A 15,562-nucleotide genomic window follows, 5' to 3' on the forward strand; every position below is an offset into this window, starting at 1 on the left:
GCTATATATTCACAAGTGCCATTATCCATAGCAAACAGTGAGCAACAGGGCTTGATCAGTCTACTGCACAAAGAAAATGAAAGCAAATAAACAAAAAAAAATAATAAATACATAATTTCTCTGCTCATAATATTCAAGTGATTCTTATGGGTAAATGGCAGCTTACAAGGGTGTTATACAGAAACTTTTTTGTAGGTTTTTAATAATAAAATTATTAAACATGTCTCCATAAGGGAACTAATATCTAACAAGCATTGTGAAAAGATACAATTGAATAGATAACATAATTCAGAAGAAAATAAACATTTGAAAAAAGTAACAAATATATATGTTTGTTTACATAACATTTCTGACATATACACTTATCAGCTTCAAGTGAAGGAACATATAACTATTTTCAGAAACAAAGTCCAAAGTTGATGCTCCTTTATAACTAAATGAACTCTTATGTCTATATTGTCTCATTCATTTTTGGCAGTGGCAAGTTTGCTTTCTTAGGCCCTGAATACATATGGCCAGTCAAACTATATGGTAATTTTCTGATATTATTTACAGAAAAAAAACAATATTGTTCAAACATAAGAAGCAGTAAAGCCATCAAAAACTCTTTTTCTTTTTGTAAAATATTGTCCCGAATTGTCTAGCATTACAGTTTTTGGAGGAGAGTTAATTAACTGGCTTCTTTCTGTCTCGAAATCTATTAGGTCATCAGTGTTTGTCTCACCGATATCAGGTATTTCATATACTGTTTGTCTGGAGTCATCCAATGTATATTCTGATTTATAGGCAGGCAGTGAAACAAAATCAGTTTTAGGAATAGCCGGTTTATTTTCATAACATAATTTGAATCTTTTTCCAATGTTCATTTTGTCAGAGAAGCGGATAACTATATCATCCTTGCCCTTGTAGTCCTTCTGTGCATCATCTGCTTTTGAAACAGGGATTGAAATAAAATCTGGATAAGGTAGCACTGTCTTATCTTTATAAAAGAATGTAAATTTTTTCCCAATGTGCACTTTGTCAGAAAAGCGGACAAGTGTATTATCCTTGTTTTCATTGTCATCCTGTATATAATCTGATTGCAAGACAGGCAGCGGAATAAAATCTTTGATAGGAATAGCTGGTTTATTTTTATAAAAAAATTTCAAGTTCTTCCCAATTTCCATTTTGTCAGAAAAGCAGACCAGTACATCATCTATATTTTGATCATCACAAACTGTATAACTGGGTTGCAAGACTAGTGGTAAATCAAGTTCTTCTGTATCATGAGTTGGTTTATTCTCATAAAAGAAACTAAATTTTTTCCCAATCTCCATTTTATCAGAGAAGCGGACAACTATATCATCCTTGTTCTTGTAGTCTTTCTGTGCATAATCTACTTTTAAAATGGGTATTGAAATGAAATCTGGAGTAGGTGGCACTGTCTTATCTTTATAAAAGAATATTAGTTTTTTTCCAATGTGCAGTTTATCAGAAAAGCGGACTACTGTATCATCTCCATTCTCAGAGATATTCAGGGTATAATCTTTCAAGACAGGCTGTGAAATAAAATCTACAATAGGAATAGTTGGTTTATTTTCATAACAGAACCTTAATTTTCTTCCAATATCCATTTTGTCAAAAAAGCGGACGACTGTATCACCATTGCTTTCCTTTTTATAATGTGTATAAATAGGTGGAGGATTAAGTTCTTTCATTGTAAGAGTTGGTTTACTCTTATAGATGAAATTCAACTTTTTCCCAATCTCCATTTTATCAGAGAAGCGGACAACTATATCATCCTTATTTTTGTGGTCCGGTGTATTTACATCTGCTTTTAAAATAGGTATTGAAATTAAATCTGGATTAGGCAACTCTGTCTTCTCTTCATAAAAGAATGTTAGTTTTTTTCCAATATGTATTTTGTCAGAAAAACGGACAAATGTATTATCCTTATTCTTATCCTGTATATAATCTAATCGCAAGGCAGGCAGCAAAATAAAATCCTTCTTGGGAATAGGAGGTTTATTTTTGTAAAACAATGTAAATTTTTTTCCAATGTGCATTTTGTCAGAAAAGCAGACAACTGTATCACCATTGCTTTCCTTCTCACTCGGTGTATAAATAGGTTGCAAAATCAGTGGAGGATGTAGTTCTTTCATTGTAAGAGTTGGTTTACTCTCATAGATGAAATTCAATTTTTTCCCAATCTCCATTTTGTCAGAAAAACTGACCAATATATCATCTATATTTTGATCATCATAATTTGTATAATTGGGTTGCAAGACTAGTGGTAAATCAAGTTCTTCTATATGATGGGTCGGTTTATTCTCATAAAAGAAACTCAACTTTTTCCCAATCTCCATTTTATCAGAGAAGCGGACAACTATTTCATCCTTATTTTTGTGGTCCGGTGTATAATCTGCTTTTAAAATGGGTACTGAAATAAAATCTGGATTAGGCAACTCTGTCTTCTCTTCATAAAAGAATGTTAGTTTTTTTCCAATATGTATTTTGTCAGAAAAACGGACCAATGTATCACCATTGCTTTCCTTCTCACTCAGTGTATAAATAGGTTGCAAAATGAGTGGAGGATGTAGTTCTTTCATTGTAAGAGTTGGTTTACTCTCATAGATGAAATTCAGCTTTTTCCCAATTTCCATTTTGTCAGAAAAACTGACCAATATATCATCTATATTTTGATCATCATAATTTGTATAATTAGGTTGCAAGACTAGTGGTAAATCAAGTTCTTCTATATGATGGGTCGGTTTATTCTCATAAAAGAAACTCAACTTTTTCCCAATCTCCATTTTATCAGAGAAGCGGACAACTATTTCATCCTTGTTTTTGTAGTCCTTCTGTGTATAATCTTCTTTTAAAACAGGGATTGGAGTGTAATTTTCATTAGGTAGCACTGTCTTATCTTCATAAAAGAATGTTAATTTTTTTCCAATATACATTTTGTCAGAAAAGCAGACAAGTATATTATCCTTGTTATCTTTGTTATCTTGTATATAATCTGATTTTAAGACAGGGGGCAAAATAAAATCTTTTTTAGGAATTGCTGGTTCATTTTTATAAAAGAGTGTCAGTTTCTTTCCAATTTCCATTTTGTCAGAAAATCGAACAACTGTATCATCTTTGTTTTTATTCTCATACAGTGTATTGATAGGTTGTAAAATGGGTGGAGGATGTAGTTCTTTCATTGTTGGTTTCATTTCATAGGTGAAGTTTAGGTTTTTCCCAATTTCCATTTTGTCAGAAAAGCAGACCAGTATTTCATCTATATTTTGATCATCATGAATTGTATAACTGGGTTGCAAGACTAGAGGTAAATTAATATCTTCTATATGATGGATCGGTTTATTTTCATAAAAGAAACTCAACTTTTTCCCAATCTCCATTTTATCAGAGAAACAGACAACTATATCTTTGTTGTTCTCGTAGTCTGTCAGTGCATAATCATAGTGCTCTGGAGATGAAGGGTAAGAAAACTGGTCTCCACTTGAAGTAGAGGATTCAACATCATTTGTAAAATAATTACCATGACCAGATGTGACAAGGGGGAGCTGAGATTCACCTCTAACGTCTTCATCCACATTCATTTCCACCCATGAATCTGTATCTCCAGCTTTATTTAAATCAACGCCACTTTCTGGAAACACTATTAGGTGATCCATAACATCCACTGCACGTTTTGTAAAATCTTCATCCACAGACATTTCCACCCATGAATCTGTGTCTCCAGGTTTATTTAAATTAGTGCCAATTAATGGAAATACCATTGGTTTATCCATAAGATCCACTGTACCTTGATTTGTAACATCTTCATCCACAGACATTTCCAGCCATGAATCTGTATCTCCAGCTTTATTTAAATCAACACCACTTATTGGAAATATCATTAATCTATCCATAACATCCACTGTACTTTCAAATAATGTTTCATGAATTACAAATTTTAGTTTCTTCCCAATGTCCCATTTGTCATAAAAGCAAACTGTTTCATAATTGTTTTCATCGTTCTTTGTTGGTTGCGAGGAAGATGGATAGAAAAGTTGGCCATTAAGAGTGGTTGTTTTATCATCTTGGAATATATTGTCAGACCAATCCTGCCCATCATTATTTGACTCTAAGTGCATATGTTCATTAGAATCATCAGTTCCATAGTCCTGCAAGTCTTGTTGTTTAATTGTATCTGTACTGTCATAGGGCTCTGGTGATGAAGGGTAAGAAAACTGGTCTTCACTTGAAGTGGAGCATTCGGAATCATTTCTAAAATGACCAGATGTGAAAAAGGGGAGCTGAGATTCACCTCTAACATCTTCATCCACATTCATTTCCGTCCATGAAGCTGTATCGCCAGCTTTATATAAATCAACACCACTTTCTGGAAATACCATTGGTCTATCCATATCAGCCACTGCACTTCCAAATAATGTTTCATGGATAGCAAATTTCAGTTTTTTCCCAATGTCCAGTTTGTCATAAAAGAGCACAGTTCCATAACTGTTTTCGTCATTCTTTGTTGGTTGCCATGAAGATGGATAGAAAAGATGTTCATTAAGAGTGGTTCTTATATCATCTTGGGGTATATTCTGACCAAGACTAGCATGCAGCAGATTCTGATTGTCAGACCAGTCCTGCCCATTATTTGACTGTAAGTGCATTTCTGTGTCAGAATCATCAGTTCCATAGTCCTGCAAACCTTGTTTAATGGTACAGATATTTTCACTTTGCCCTGACGATGAGCTGAAAGAAAAATTGTCTTCCTCTAATATGGAAGATTCTTCATTATGACGACTAGGTCCAACTATAGTTAAAGGCAGCTGTAACTCACCAATTTTTCCTGTAATATTATCCAGCCATTGTTTTATGGAGTCATCTTTGTTTGAATCACCATCAACAGCAGGCACTACAGTCCCATCAATAGCATCCTCTGTGCTTTCAGTTGATGAATCATGATAAAAGAAAGTCAGTTTTTTCCCAATGTCAAGTTTGTCATGAAAGCAGATTACTGGCTCAGCATTTGTTATACACGTAGATTGTAAGGCAGGAGATGAAAGGAGATCTTCAGCATCATGAACATAACTAGGCTTACCAGACCAGTGCTGCCATTGTTTGCTTGACTGTAGGTTAGTTTCATAATCAGAATGATCAGATTCATATGTTGTCATGTCTTCTTCTGAAGTAGTTTTCAACCACTCCAGAATGTCGGTATTGTTTAAACTATTACCATCCATTGTAGGTAATATAGGTCCATCATTAGCATCGCCTGCATTTTTAGCTGATGTTTCGCAATAATAGAAAGTCAGTTTTTTGCCTATATCCCTTTTGTCATAGAAGCGGACAAATGGAAAATACTGGACTTGATCATCTGTTTCACCCTCATCAGAATCATCAGATCTGCAGTATTCATGCAGTGAGTCTTTGGATAATTTAAGCTGACTGTCTTTAGTATCGCTGTGCACTTCTAGTGTTTCTGAACCCTCTGATAATGAATTGGAACGGCTAAAACTAAATAATGAGCCATCATCTGATATACTAAGTTCACTATCGGAGGAGGGGGCATAAATCTTCTCCTTGTGACGGTGAGGGGCATTTACACGATTACTATCTTGAGCAGGTGGTTGTCCATTTATTTCATCTTTATACGTGCTTAAGTCTTCTTTGTTAGTATGGTGTTCAGTGTCTGTCATACCTTCCTTTACCTGTGTTGGATGCTGGGAAATTTTTGAAGTATCTTTTGGAAAGAGATGTTTACTCTTTTTACTCTTTACTATCATAGGCCTTGTAAACTCATCATTTGCCACAACAAACACTGGATAGCAGAGAGGTTTTATTAGCACAGTAATTTCATCTGCACAAGTGCCTTCCTTGTGAACTAGTATATCCTGTCCCAAAGGAATTTCATTTTGCCGAGGTATATAGTCCTTTCCATCATTTCCATTGGTATTTGAAACATTGCTTTCTTCTGTGTAGCCTGTGTTCTCATAAACAACATCTGAGGGTTGATCTTTGTTGTTTTTCTTATTGCAATGTTTCCTCCACAGTTTTTCAAAGAAAGGTCGCAGAAAGACACCCAGGCAAAATGAACAAAGGAAAGTGATGATCACGGACAGTGTGACTGCTAGAGCAAAATCTCCCTCTGTTCTCATTCGTGTGTTTCTCGATTCTATGTATCTGGGGCTCCTTCTAAGAACATGTGGAACATCTTGCTGCACATATACCTGGTACACAGCTCCTCTCTGGACATTGTTAAAAAAGCAAACATATAGTCCTTCTTCAGAATTCTCTGGAGAGTGAAGTAACAAGTTCTTCTCTTTGTTCATAGAATAACGGGGATCATGGTGTTCTTCAGACACTATACCTTGTGGGGTCCACCAAAATGTTCTCTCTCTACCTACAAAAATTGAAAACAGAAAATTCAGAACATACCTCAGTTATTTCATATACTTTTATATACTTTAGAACAGTGATCCCCAACGAGTGGCTCTGGAGTAACATGTTGCTCCCCAACCCCATGGATGTTGCTCCCAGTGGCCTCAAAGCAGGTGTTTATTTTTGAATTTTTGGCTTAGAGGCAAGTTTTACATAAAAAAACAGGTGTACTGACAAACAGAGCCTCCTGTAGGCTGCCAGTCCACATAGGGGCTACCCAATAACCAATAACAGCCCTTATTTTGCACCTCCAGGTATAGTTTAATGCTTGTGTTGCTCCCGAACTCTTTTTACATTTGAATGTGGGGGGCTGTTTGGCCTCTGTCAATCTTGGAATGCTATGAGAGCAAAGAGGCATTCTCCCCAAACCTAACCTTAAATGGCCTTTACATTGAGCCCTCCCCAGCTATGGGCCTACCAAGTTAACTCACTGCCTTGCCTTAATGAAGCTGCATTTGTATAAGGAAAACATTGCAATAAATATTACACTTTTGTAAGACTGATTTTGCACTGGCATATGGAACTACCTGAATTACTCGCGGCAACTGCCACCCACCATTAGAACTGAGCACTGAATGATTATAAAGGTGCCCAGGTTTGTACTCACTTTTTAATGTACAGTAACAGGTGCAATGGGTCAGGCTCATAAGGTGCCAGTATAGAAAGCTAGTGGGCACAGTTTAGTAACTGGCTCAGTAAGAAGCATGTATTTGCATGATGGCAGTAATTACAGGGATTCTTTTGCTTCTTGGTGTGCTCTGGCTTTATCACTTATGTTTAAGATGGAGGGCCAGCATATGTGTCAAAACTGTATTTGGTTTGTATAAAATGATTAAATGCAAAATAAAAGATTTAAAAAGGCAAGGCCAGGGAGACTGGTATTCTACGCAATATACCCTTGGTGCCACCTAGTACCCCAATCTCATCAAGTGTAGTAGTTGTGGCAGGTTCCCCATGCTAAGAAAAGTTTCTATTGTGCTGCACCTTCTATCAGAAAAAATAAAGTAAATGGTTCAGTCTATACTATAAATATTCTATAATCTGAAGGCTTCCATTGGCAGGTATATGCCAGCAGGCTTTTTTGTTTCAGTCATAAAGTACAAATGTACTGACTAATAAATAAGCTTCAGATAAAAAGAAACAGATAAACCATGAGTGTACTTATAAATGTTTTGCATCTGTTACTTGGAAACCTGTTATCCAGAAAGTTCTGAATTACGGGAAGGCCATCTCCCATAGACCTTATTTTAATCAAATAAGTCACATTTTTAAAAAGGTGATTTCCTTTTCGCTGTAAAAATAAAACAGTACGTTGTACTTAAGCCTAAAGAAGATAAACGGAATCCTTTATTGCAGACATACAATCCTATTGGGTTTAAATAATGTTAAATTATTTTTAATAGATTTATGGTATGGAGATCCAAATTACGGAAAGATCCCTCATCCAGAAAATCCCAGGTCCCAAGCATTCTTGATAACAGGTCCTACACTTGTATATAGTATGCCAGTACAGTACAAGATAATTTGATGAATCATATATCGGCAGTAGACTGCCCCTTGATTGACTTTCTGTTTTCACATACGTACCCAAGGTTCCTGGGAGGTTACAATGAAGAATGGCTGTTTCTCCTGCTGGGAGGATAATCCCCTTGATAAATACTGAATCATCTATTAATAAGTCACAGGTAGAATGGGAATCATCTGTAGTAAGTAGGTGCAGCAGTGTCCTGGCGGGAGGGGTGCTGCACGCAAGGTTCCACTGCTTTATCAGGTCTTTGGGCAATAACAAACTTAATCTTTCCAAGAAAATGATTCCACAGTCACAAGCCCAAGGATTGTTTGATAAATCAATTTCAGCTTGAAGCATATGGATATAAAGGAAAGCCATGGGTGTAATGGTGACCAGCGCATTGCTGCTGAGTTTAAGAACCTAACAAAAATACAAAAGAATTATCAAAAATATTCTATATAACAAGCTTATAGCATTAAATTGTGTTATTGAAAGCTGCATATGCCAGCATTGGGTGTCTATATCTGGCAAAACATTACTGAGAGTATAGGATTTAACAGTTTATTGTTCAAATCCTTTTTTCCATGTATGTGAATTGCGTCAGGGAGCAAGTACTTGAATGGGTGATAGTGCTCAGGGCTGCTAAACAACAGCACCCAGCACTAACATCCCACAGAGAAGAATGGTGTTCAACTGCTCAGAGCCATCAAAAACAATCTGATGAATTGACATATACATGTAATACTGGTATGTGTCAATATGTTAAAAAAAAAGTTTTAATAATCATAACGTCAGTTGGATTACTGGGAATTCTTTTCCATTCTTCATTTTGATCTTTATAAGTCTATTTTAGTTCAGAAGCTGGAGGGCTGCAGGATATCCCTGATGTTCAGTGCTTGGCACAATTCTTTATATTAAGTACTTTGTACATTGAAAAATAAGATGGCATGTTTCTGAATTAATATTTAAAAGTAAAAAGTTTTTAACTGATAAATATCAACAGAAAAGCAAACTTTGTTTCCATATACCTAATTAGTGTCTTTAAATAAACAATAAAATATAAGCAAAAGTGCATTTTCCTTTGAATTATTCTCCATTATGGCCCTGAAACCTGAGCGGTTAGCATTAGTATGTAACAATCAGCACTGTAGCAGCAGCAGCAACAGGGCAGCCTCATTTTCTGCTTGATAATTTGCTACGCCCCCTAAGCTCAGCTTCTCAACAGCTGCCCAGAGCCCACTGAGCATGTGCAGTGTCACTGACACTCCTAACAAAATCCAAGATGGGGAGCTCCTCTGCATAACTATGAAGACCTGGATCAATTAAGCAATAGAGATGCTAAACCTTTAGGCTGGTACAGTAAGTTCAGTATATAAAACATGGCATTTCTAGACATATTCATTTTTTGGGTTTAGTTCTGCTTTAATTGCAATATATTCTGGCCTTTAGATGGTGATGTTCTGTGGTTGGGGGATGCACCAGCTGATATAAGTAACATTGCCGATACTGCTATGTATAAAGGCAAATACACAAGAGACCTGGAGTTCCGTGACATCACTGAATGCATTGGGGTGTATCTTATAGACTGCATTGCTCCCCAAGTCAATTCTCTTCAGTTTAGTGCAGTTGGCGAAATCATCCTGCTGAATCTGTGAAATTCTGTTGCCCGCCAGGCTAAGAGTCTGTAGAGAATTTAGCTTTCCAAACCCTAAAATGCAATGAAATGAGAGGTGGAAATCATTTTATGGTACATGATGTTGTCTGTTATCCTTATGGTTCTACAAAATAGAGAAATAATACCACAAACGAACAAGCACAGGTATGGGATCCCTTATCCAGAAACCCATTATAAAGAAAGCTCAGAATTATGGGAAGGCCATGTCTTTTTAGTTAAACAGTGGTGCTTTAGTATATTTTTTTATTTTTCTACACATACAAAATGCCAGGACAATTATTACTTTAAAGCCATGCAGTAAATAGCAGAATGATAACGCTTATGATTCATACAGAGTACCAGTATTTATTAGGGCCATATAATATGCATGTAATGAGGATTCCTGTCAGTAAGAACAGTCTGAACAGCATTACCTGGGGTCATTTTAAGAAGTTCAGGAAACTCAGAGTGATAAAATACAACATGCTGTTATTATACTATTATGCTGTTGTTATTATACAATAACCAGTGTCGGGAAGAGAGGAAAATTTCATGGAATTCCTAAGATCTGGTATATTATCAGTTTCAGGTGGCCTTGTCCATCTCAGTTAATCACTTTTAGCCTGAGGAACCAAACTTAGGGCCATAGAAAAACCAACGGCGGTGTAAGACAGAGGACCAGAGGTATTAAGTTGAATGGTATGAAGTCGAAGAAGCTATGTAATAATAACAATTCTGTTAGTTTTGGTTTGCACCCAGTTCTACAAAGGACACTGGTCCCCATTCTGAATAAAAATGTTACAGTTTCTTATGGAAGCTTTTGTGTGATGTTATACAGAACTTGCCATAGAGAAACCTGGGATTCTGTTGCTTAAATTGCTGTCCAGAATTCTGTTGGTTATATGGCTCAGTCATATCCCAGCACTTTTTTCAAGATTGGATTTTGTGCATGGGGAGGATGATTGTACTAAAGAAAAAAAGAGCTTTCCCCATATCCTTGCCACAAAGTAGAATGTATGGAATAAATGTCAAGAATGTAATTGGATTCTATAGCCTTAGGGTGATGGCACACAGAATGTTTTGTTACCTGTGCTTAATCTTCTGCAGCTCAGGCATAAAAACTTCTGAAATTACCTTGCTACCAGCATTAATGTTACTTGCCAGTGGGGTCACATTTGCATAGCATATGCATCACAAAGCAGCCTGAAGTTCCCTTGCAAGGCAGCTGGTCAGGCTACTACGCAATGCATATGTTTACCTCTGCCAATTCACATTAATGCCAGGGCCCTTAAGGTTTGCTTTCTATGGACCAAGGGGCCCTAGCCCAAACCATGGTAAACAGCCCAAGACCATTATTTATACAGTATACAGTCTTATTGTATCCCTAGTGTGTAGAACTTACCTTTTGGAACTGCGCTTAACTGGTTTCGCTCAACTGATAGTGTTTTTAAAGACCGCAGGAACTCCTCTGAATTCTTAGTAAGAATTATGTCGAACAAAACACTGATTATATGATTGTCATTGAAATGTAATATTTCCAGCTCTGAACAATTGTAGAAAATGCCTAAATGCAATTCTGAGATGGCATTGTTGCTTAGATTTATGTGCTTCATGGAGCGGATGAAAGTTTCAGGATTTAAACCCTCCATCTTGGGTGACCACAGGACTGAGTAGCTTGGAAGAGCTGTGATCCCAGTGAAAGAGCAGTCTAGCGAGTGTATTTTATCCCCCCGACATTCTGAGTACTTCAGGAAAGCAGGATATTGCCTTGTGATCGGCACAAGCTCAGAAACCAGGAGCATGATTAAAGATACAAAAAAAGGTCTCGCCATGATGCCTTTAATGAAGAACAAAAAAAAACTACATTTAGAAAGCTGTTATGCAAAAAAATACCAAATTATTATTTTGTTCTTAACTGAATAGAATTTATGTAGTAATTTTCTAATATCATTTTGATGCTTACAAATATTTTTGGTATTAGTTTTACAACTGGCAGTAGTGTCAGGTTAGCATCATATAGGCTCTGCTTGGTGAAGTAACTTGTGTCATTGGGGCTCATTTGGCCAAAACTTCCTAGGTGCATTAACCCATAGCAACCAGTCATTTGTCGGCTCTGTGTTCTACCTGGAGCAGACTGATCAAAGCTAAATGCTAACTGGTTACTTCAAGGTAATGCACTGAAGTAATTTTTCTCAGCCAGTCATCTACAGTGGTGTGAAAAACTATTTGCCCCCTTCCTGATTTCTTATTCTTTTGCATGTTTGTCACACAAAATGTTTCTGATCATCAAACACATTTAACTTTTAGTCAAAGATAACACAAGTAAACACAAAATGCAGTTTTTAAATGAGGGTTTTTATTATTTAGGGAGAAAAAAAATCCAAACCTACATGGCCCTGTGTGAAAAAGTAATTGCCCCCTGAACCTAATAACTGGTTGGGCCACCCTTAGCAGCAATAACTGCAATCAAGCGTTTGCGATAACTTGCAACGAGTCTTTTACAGCGCTCTGGAGGAATTTTGGCCCACTCATCTTTGCAGAATTGTTGTAATTCAGCTTTATTTGAGGGTTTTCTAGCATGAACCGCCTTTTTAAGGTCATGCAACAACATCTCAATAGGATTCAGGTCAGGACTTTGACTAGGCCACTCCAAAGTCTTCATTTTGTTTTTCTTCAGCCATTCAGAGGTGGATTTGCTGGTGTGTTTGGGTCATTGTCCTGCTGCAGCACCCAAGATCGCTTCAGCTTGAGTTGACGAACAGATGGCCGGACATTCTCCTTCAGGATTTTTTCATGGTTCCATCTATCACAGCAAGCCTTCCAGGTCCTGAAGCAGCAAAACAACCCCAGACCATCACACTACCGCCACCATATTTTACTGTTGGTATGATGTTCTTTTTCTGAAATGCTGTGTTACTTTTACACCAGATGTAACGGGACACGCACCTTCCAAAAAGTTCAACTTTTGTCTCGTCGGTCCACAAGGTATTTTCCCAAAAGTCTTGGCAATCATTGAGATGTTTTTTAGCAAAATTGAGACGAGCCTTAATGTTCTTTTTGCTTAAAAGTGGTTTGCGCCTTGGAAATCTGCCATGCAGGCCGTTTTTGCCCAGTCTCTTTCTTATGGTGGAGTCGTGAACACTGACCTTAATTGAGGCAAGTGAGGCCTGCAGTTCTTTAGATGTTGTCCTGGGGTCTTTTGTGGCCTCTCGGATGAGTTGTCTCTGCGCTCTTGGGGTAATTTTGGTCGGCCGGCCACTCCTGGGAAGGTTCACCACTGTTCCATGTTTTTGCCATTTGTGGATAATGGCTCTCACTGTGGTTCGCTGGAGTCCCAAAGCTTTAGAAATGGCTTTATAACCTTTACCAGACTGATAGATCTCAATTACTTTTGTTCTCATTTGTTCCTGAATTTCTTTGGATCTTGGCATGATGTCTAGCTTTTGAGGTGCTTTTGGTCTACTTCTCTGTGTCAGGTAGCTCCTATTTAAGTGACTTCTTGATTGAAACAGGTGTGGCAGTAATCAGGCCTGGGGGTGACTACAGAAATTGAACTCAGGTGTGATAAACCACAGTTAAGTTATTTTTTAACAAGGGGGGCAATCACTTTTTCCCAGAGGGCCATGTAGATTTGGAGTTTTTTTTCTCTCTTAATAACGTAAACCTTCATTTAAAAACTGCATTTTGTGTTCAATTATGTTATCTTTGACTAATAGTTAATGGTTTTTGATGAGCAGAAACATTTAAGTGTGACAAACATGCAAAAGAATAAGAAATCAGGAAGGGGGCAAATAGTTTTTCACACCACTGTATGTACCCAGGCTCAGCAGGGCTCTAAGCATCAACCCCCAGAGGCAGTTTGTGTAGGAAACCAACTTAACACTTATACTATACAAATAGGGTATCTCCTGCTGTACAGTATGAGGATATAAGAAGCTCTCTCTGAGTTCCATGACTTGCCTGCAGCGTTGTGCATTTATGTGGAAATGGAGCTCCTTGGTAACTTTTAATATCCTTATAATAATAATTTACAATAGAGGGCACAATTATCCTTAGATAATCAGTCCATTCTAAAACAGGTATTAATGCATGCATGAGTTCATCTGAAGCTGGGAGCCACACAGGGCTGAATCAGCCTAACCCTGTGACTGCATACTCATGTGTTTCTGAGCCAAAATCTGCTCCTTGTGCCTGCACCCAGGCTGATAGGGGCTGATTCTTGGCCTGTGGATAAACACAGACAAGATGCAGCAGGATAAAATCAGTCATGGTGTATACATGGCATTTTATCTGAACAAACCTAGTTAGGCCTTTGGCGCCAGGTACCCATGCACTAGGGTTTTCTTATCACTTACAATATGACATGGAGCAACACAGCTTTGGTATTTAAGGCCAATAGTTTCTATCAAGTTTAAAATCTGCTTGTTTGGCGAGGTCGCCAAAGAGTGGATCTTCTACTGACATGCCCACCTAAGGGCCAAATGATTGAATTAAGCCAGCGGGCATAGGCACAGACAATGCGGTCTCCCATCCAATGGAAAATTAAACCTGCCCGATCGAGATCTGAATCTGCAGCTAAAATCTGCCCGTGTATGGCCACCTTTACTCCAGCAACAGCATGCTACTATGATTTGTTGGAATAAGCTATAGGGTAAGATCCACAAACTCTTATAAAGCTGACTGCAAATCACCATCATTTTGCCATTTATGTCTCAAGTAAAACATTTGTGCTTGTCCTCATGTATATTCTTCTCCTGTACACCATTCACATTTCTACAACTGAAAACCTTTGTAATAAGAATTTAAAAAAATATGTTATTGTCTTACCTGTGCTTGTTTGTGAAGTCTAGTTCATCTGCAGCTAGAATGAACCTTCTGGCGCAGAAACAATTTCTGACTGTTCAGAACAGGCATTTTGACTTTGATTTTTGGTCTCCTCTACCGACGCCTAGGGAATTGAGGTTTTATATGAAACTCACGAGATGGTAATCCCACTAAAGAAAGAGAATGCACGACAGCAAAATATTGCTAGTAATTAGTTATACTCGCAAACAGCTTGCTGCCTGGGAAATATCTAACATCTGTAAAAGGGAAGATAAGAACCTTTAGTCACGGTCTCCTCCCCAACTCATTTTATTACAGGACAAAGTCTGTGCTACTAATTAGCCTATGATATGCACAGAATGTGTTGCTGCAATCAATTGCATAGTTTTAGTTAATAAAGAAATATGTATCACCACTTGGCAACAATGGCTTTTCAGGGGTAGGTGACTTCCACTAGGCAAAGTCCTTCGCCAACATCATCAAAACCAACTACCCAGCCCACTCTCTCAATTTTCTGTATGTGGCTAAAGAGCCGGTAACCATAACGTACAACTAAAAATATCATTTGTTTTGCTTTAGTGCAGGCATTTTATGCAGCAATAAAAGGGGATAGGGCTCATATGCAATGACCCACGCAGTGTGCAAAGTGCAAAAAAAGGCCGCAATTGGACTTTTCTTGCACTTTGCCCACTAGGTTGCGCATTTTACAGATAGCCGTAGGCCTCTGCACTCCATTTCAGCGTGGGAAGACCTGCTGAATGTGCCTTGAATCAAAGGCTGCCTGTGTTAGGCACCCAGGGGTAGAGCAGATTTCCCATGAACAGCAAGTCTTCCCATGTGCCATTACCCTTACGTGAGTCACACAATATATCTTGTAATCATAAAGTTTGGAAAGTACCAAATGCAAAATCTTAATCTGAATGGTTGCTAACATTTCTCAAAAGAAAAACAGGCAAAACGCCTGTCCTTTGGACACAAGTTATTATTATTATTCATGGTGCCACAATGGTTAGCAATCCTGCCTGGGGCGCTATGTATGTAAAATAAAAAAAAATAATACACACAAACCAGAACGTGAGTTAAAACATCTGTCTTTTGGACACAAGTTGCTGTGATGTACACATTGCAAGAGGCAAAATGCTCCAGAATGT

The 15,562-nt window shown here is 37.6% G+C and overlaps 1 protein-coding gene across 1 annotated transcript; it reads right to left on the reverse strand.

The window, feature by feature from the left end:
* Positions 1-562: 562 nt before the first annotated feature.
* Positions 563-11,411, reverse strand: lrrc66 (leucine rich repeat containing 66). The gene is made up of 4 exons (XM_018095497.2): positions 10,990-11,411; positions 9,472-9,641; positions 8,011-8,353; positions 563-6,385 (listed from the first exon to the last, which is right to left on the reverse strand). Exons 1-4 carry the CDS (start codon positions 11,387-11,389, stop codon positions 573-575), a joined length of 6,726 nt encoding a protein of 2,241 aa, XP_017950986.2. The 5' UTR covers positions 11,390-11,411; the 3' UTR covers positions 563-572.
* Between the last annotated feature and the right edge of the window lie 4,151 nt (positions 11,412-15,562).

Source organism: Xenopus tropicalis, chromosome 1, assembly GCF_000004195.4.
Source record: "Xenopus tropicalis strain Nigerian chromosome 1, UCB_Xtro_10.0, whole genome shotgun sequence".
NCBI lineage: Eukaryota > Metazoa > Chordata > Amphibia > Anura > Pipidae > Xenopus > Xenopus tropicalis.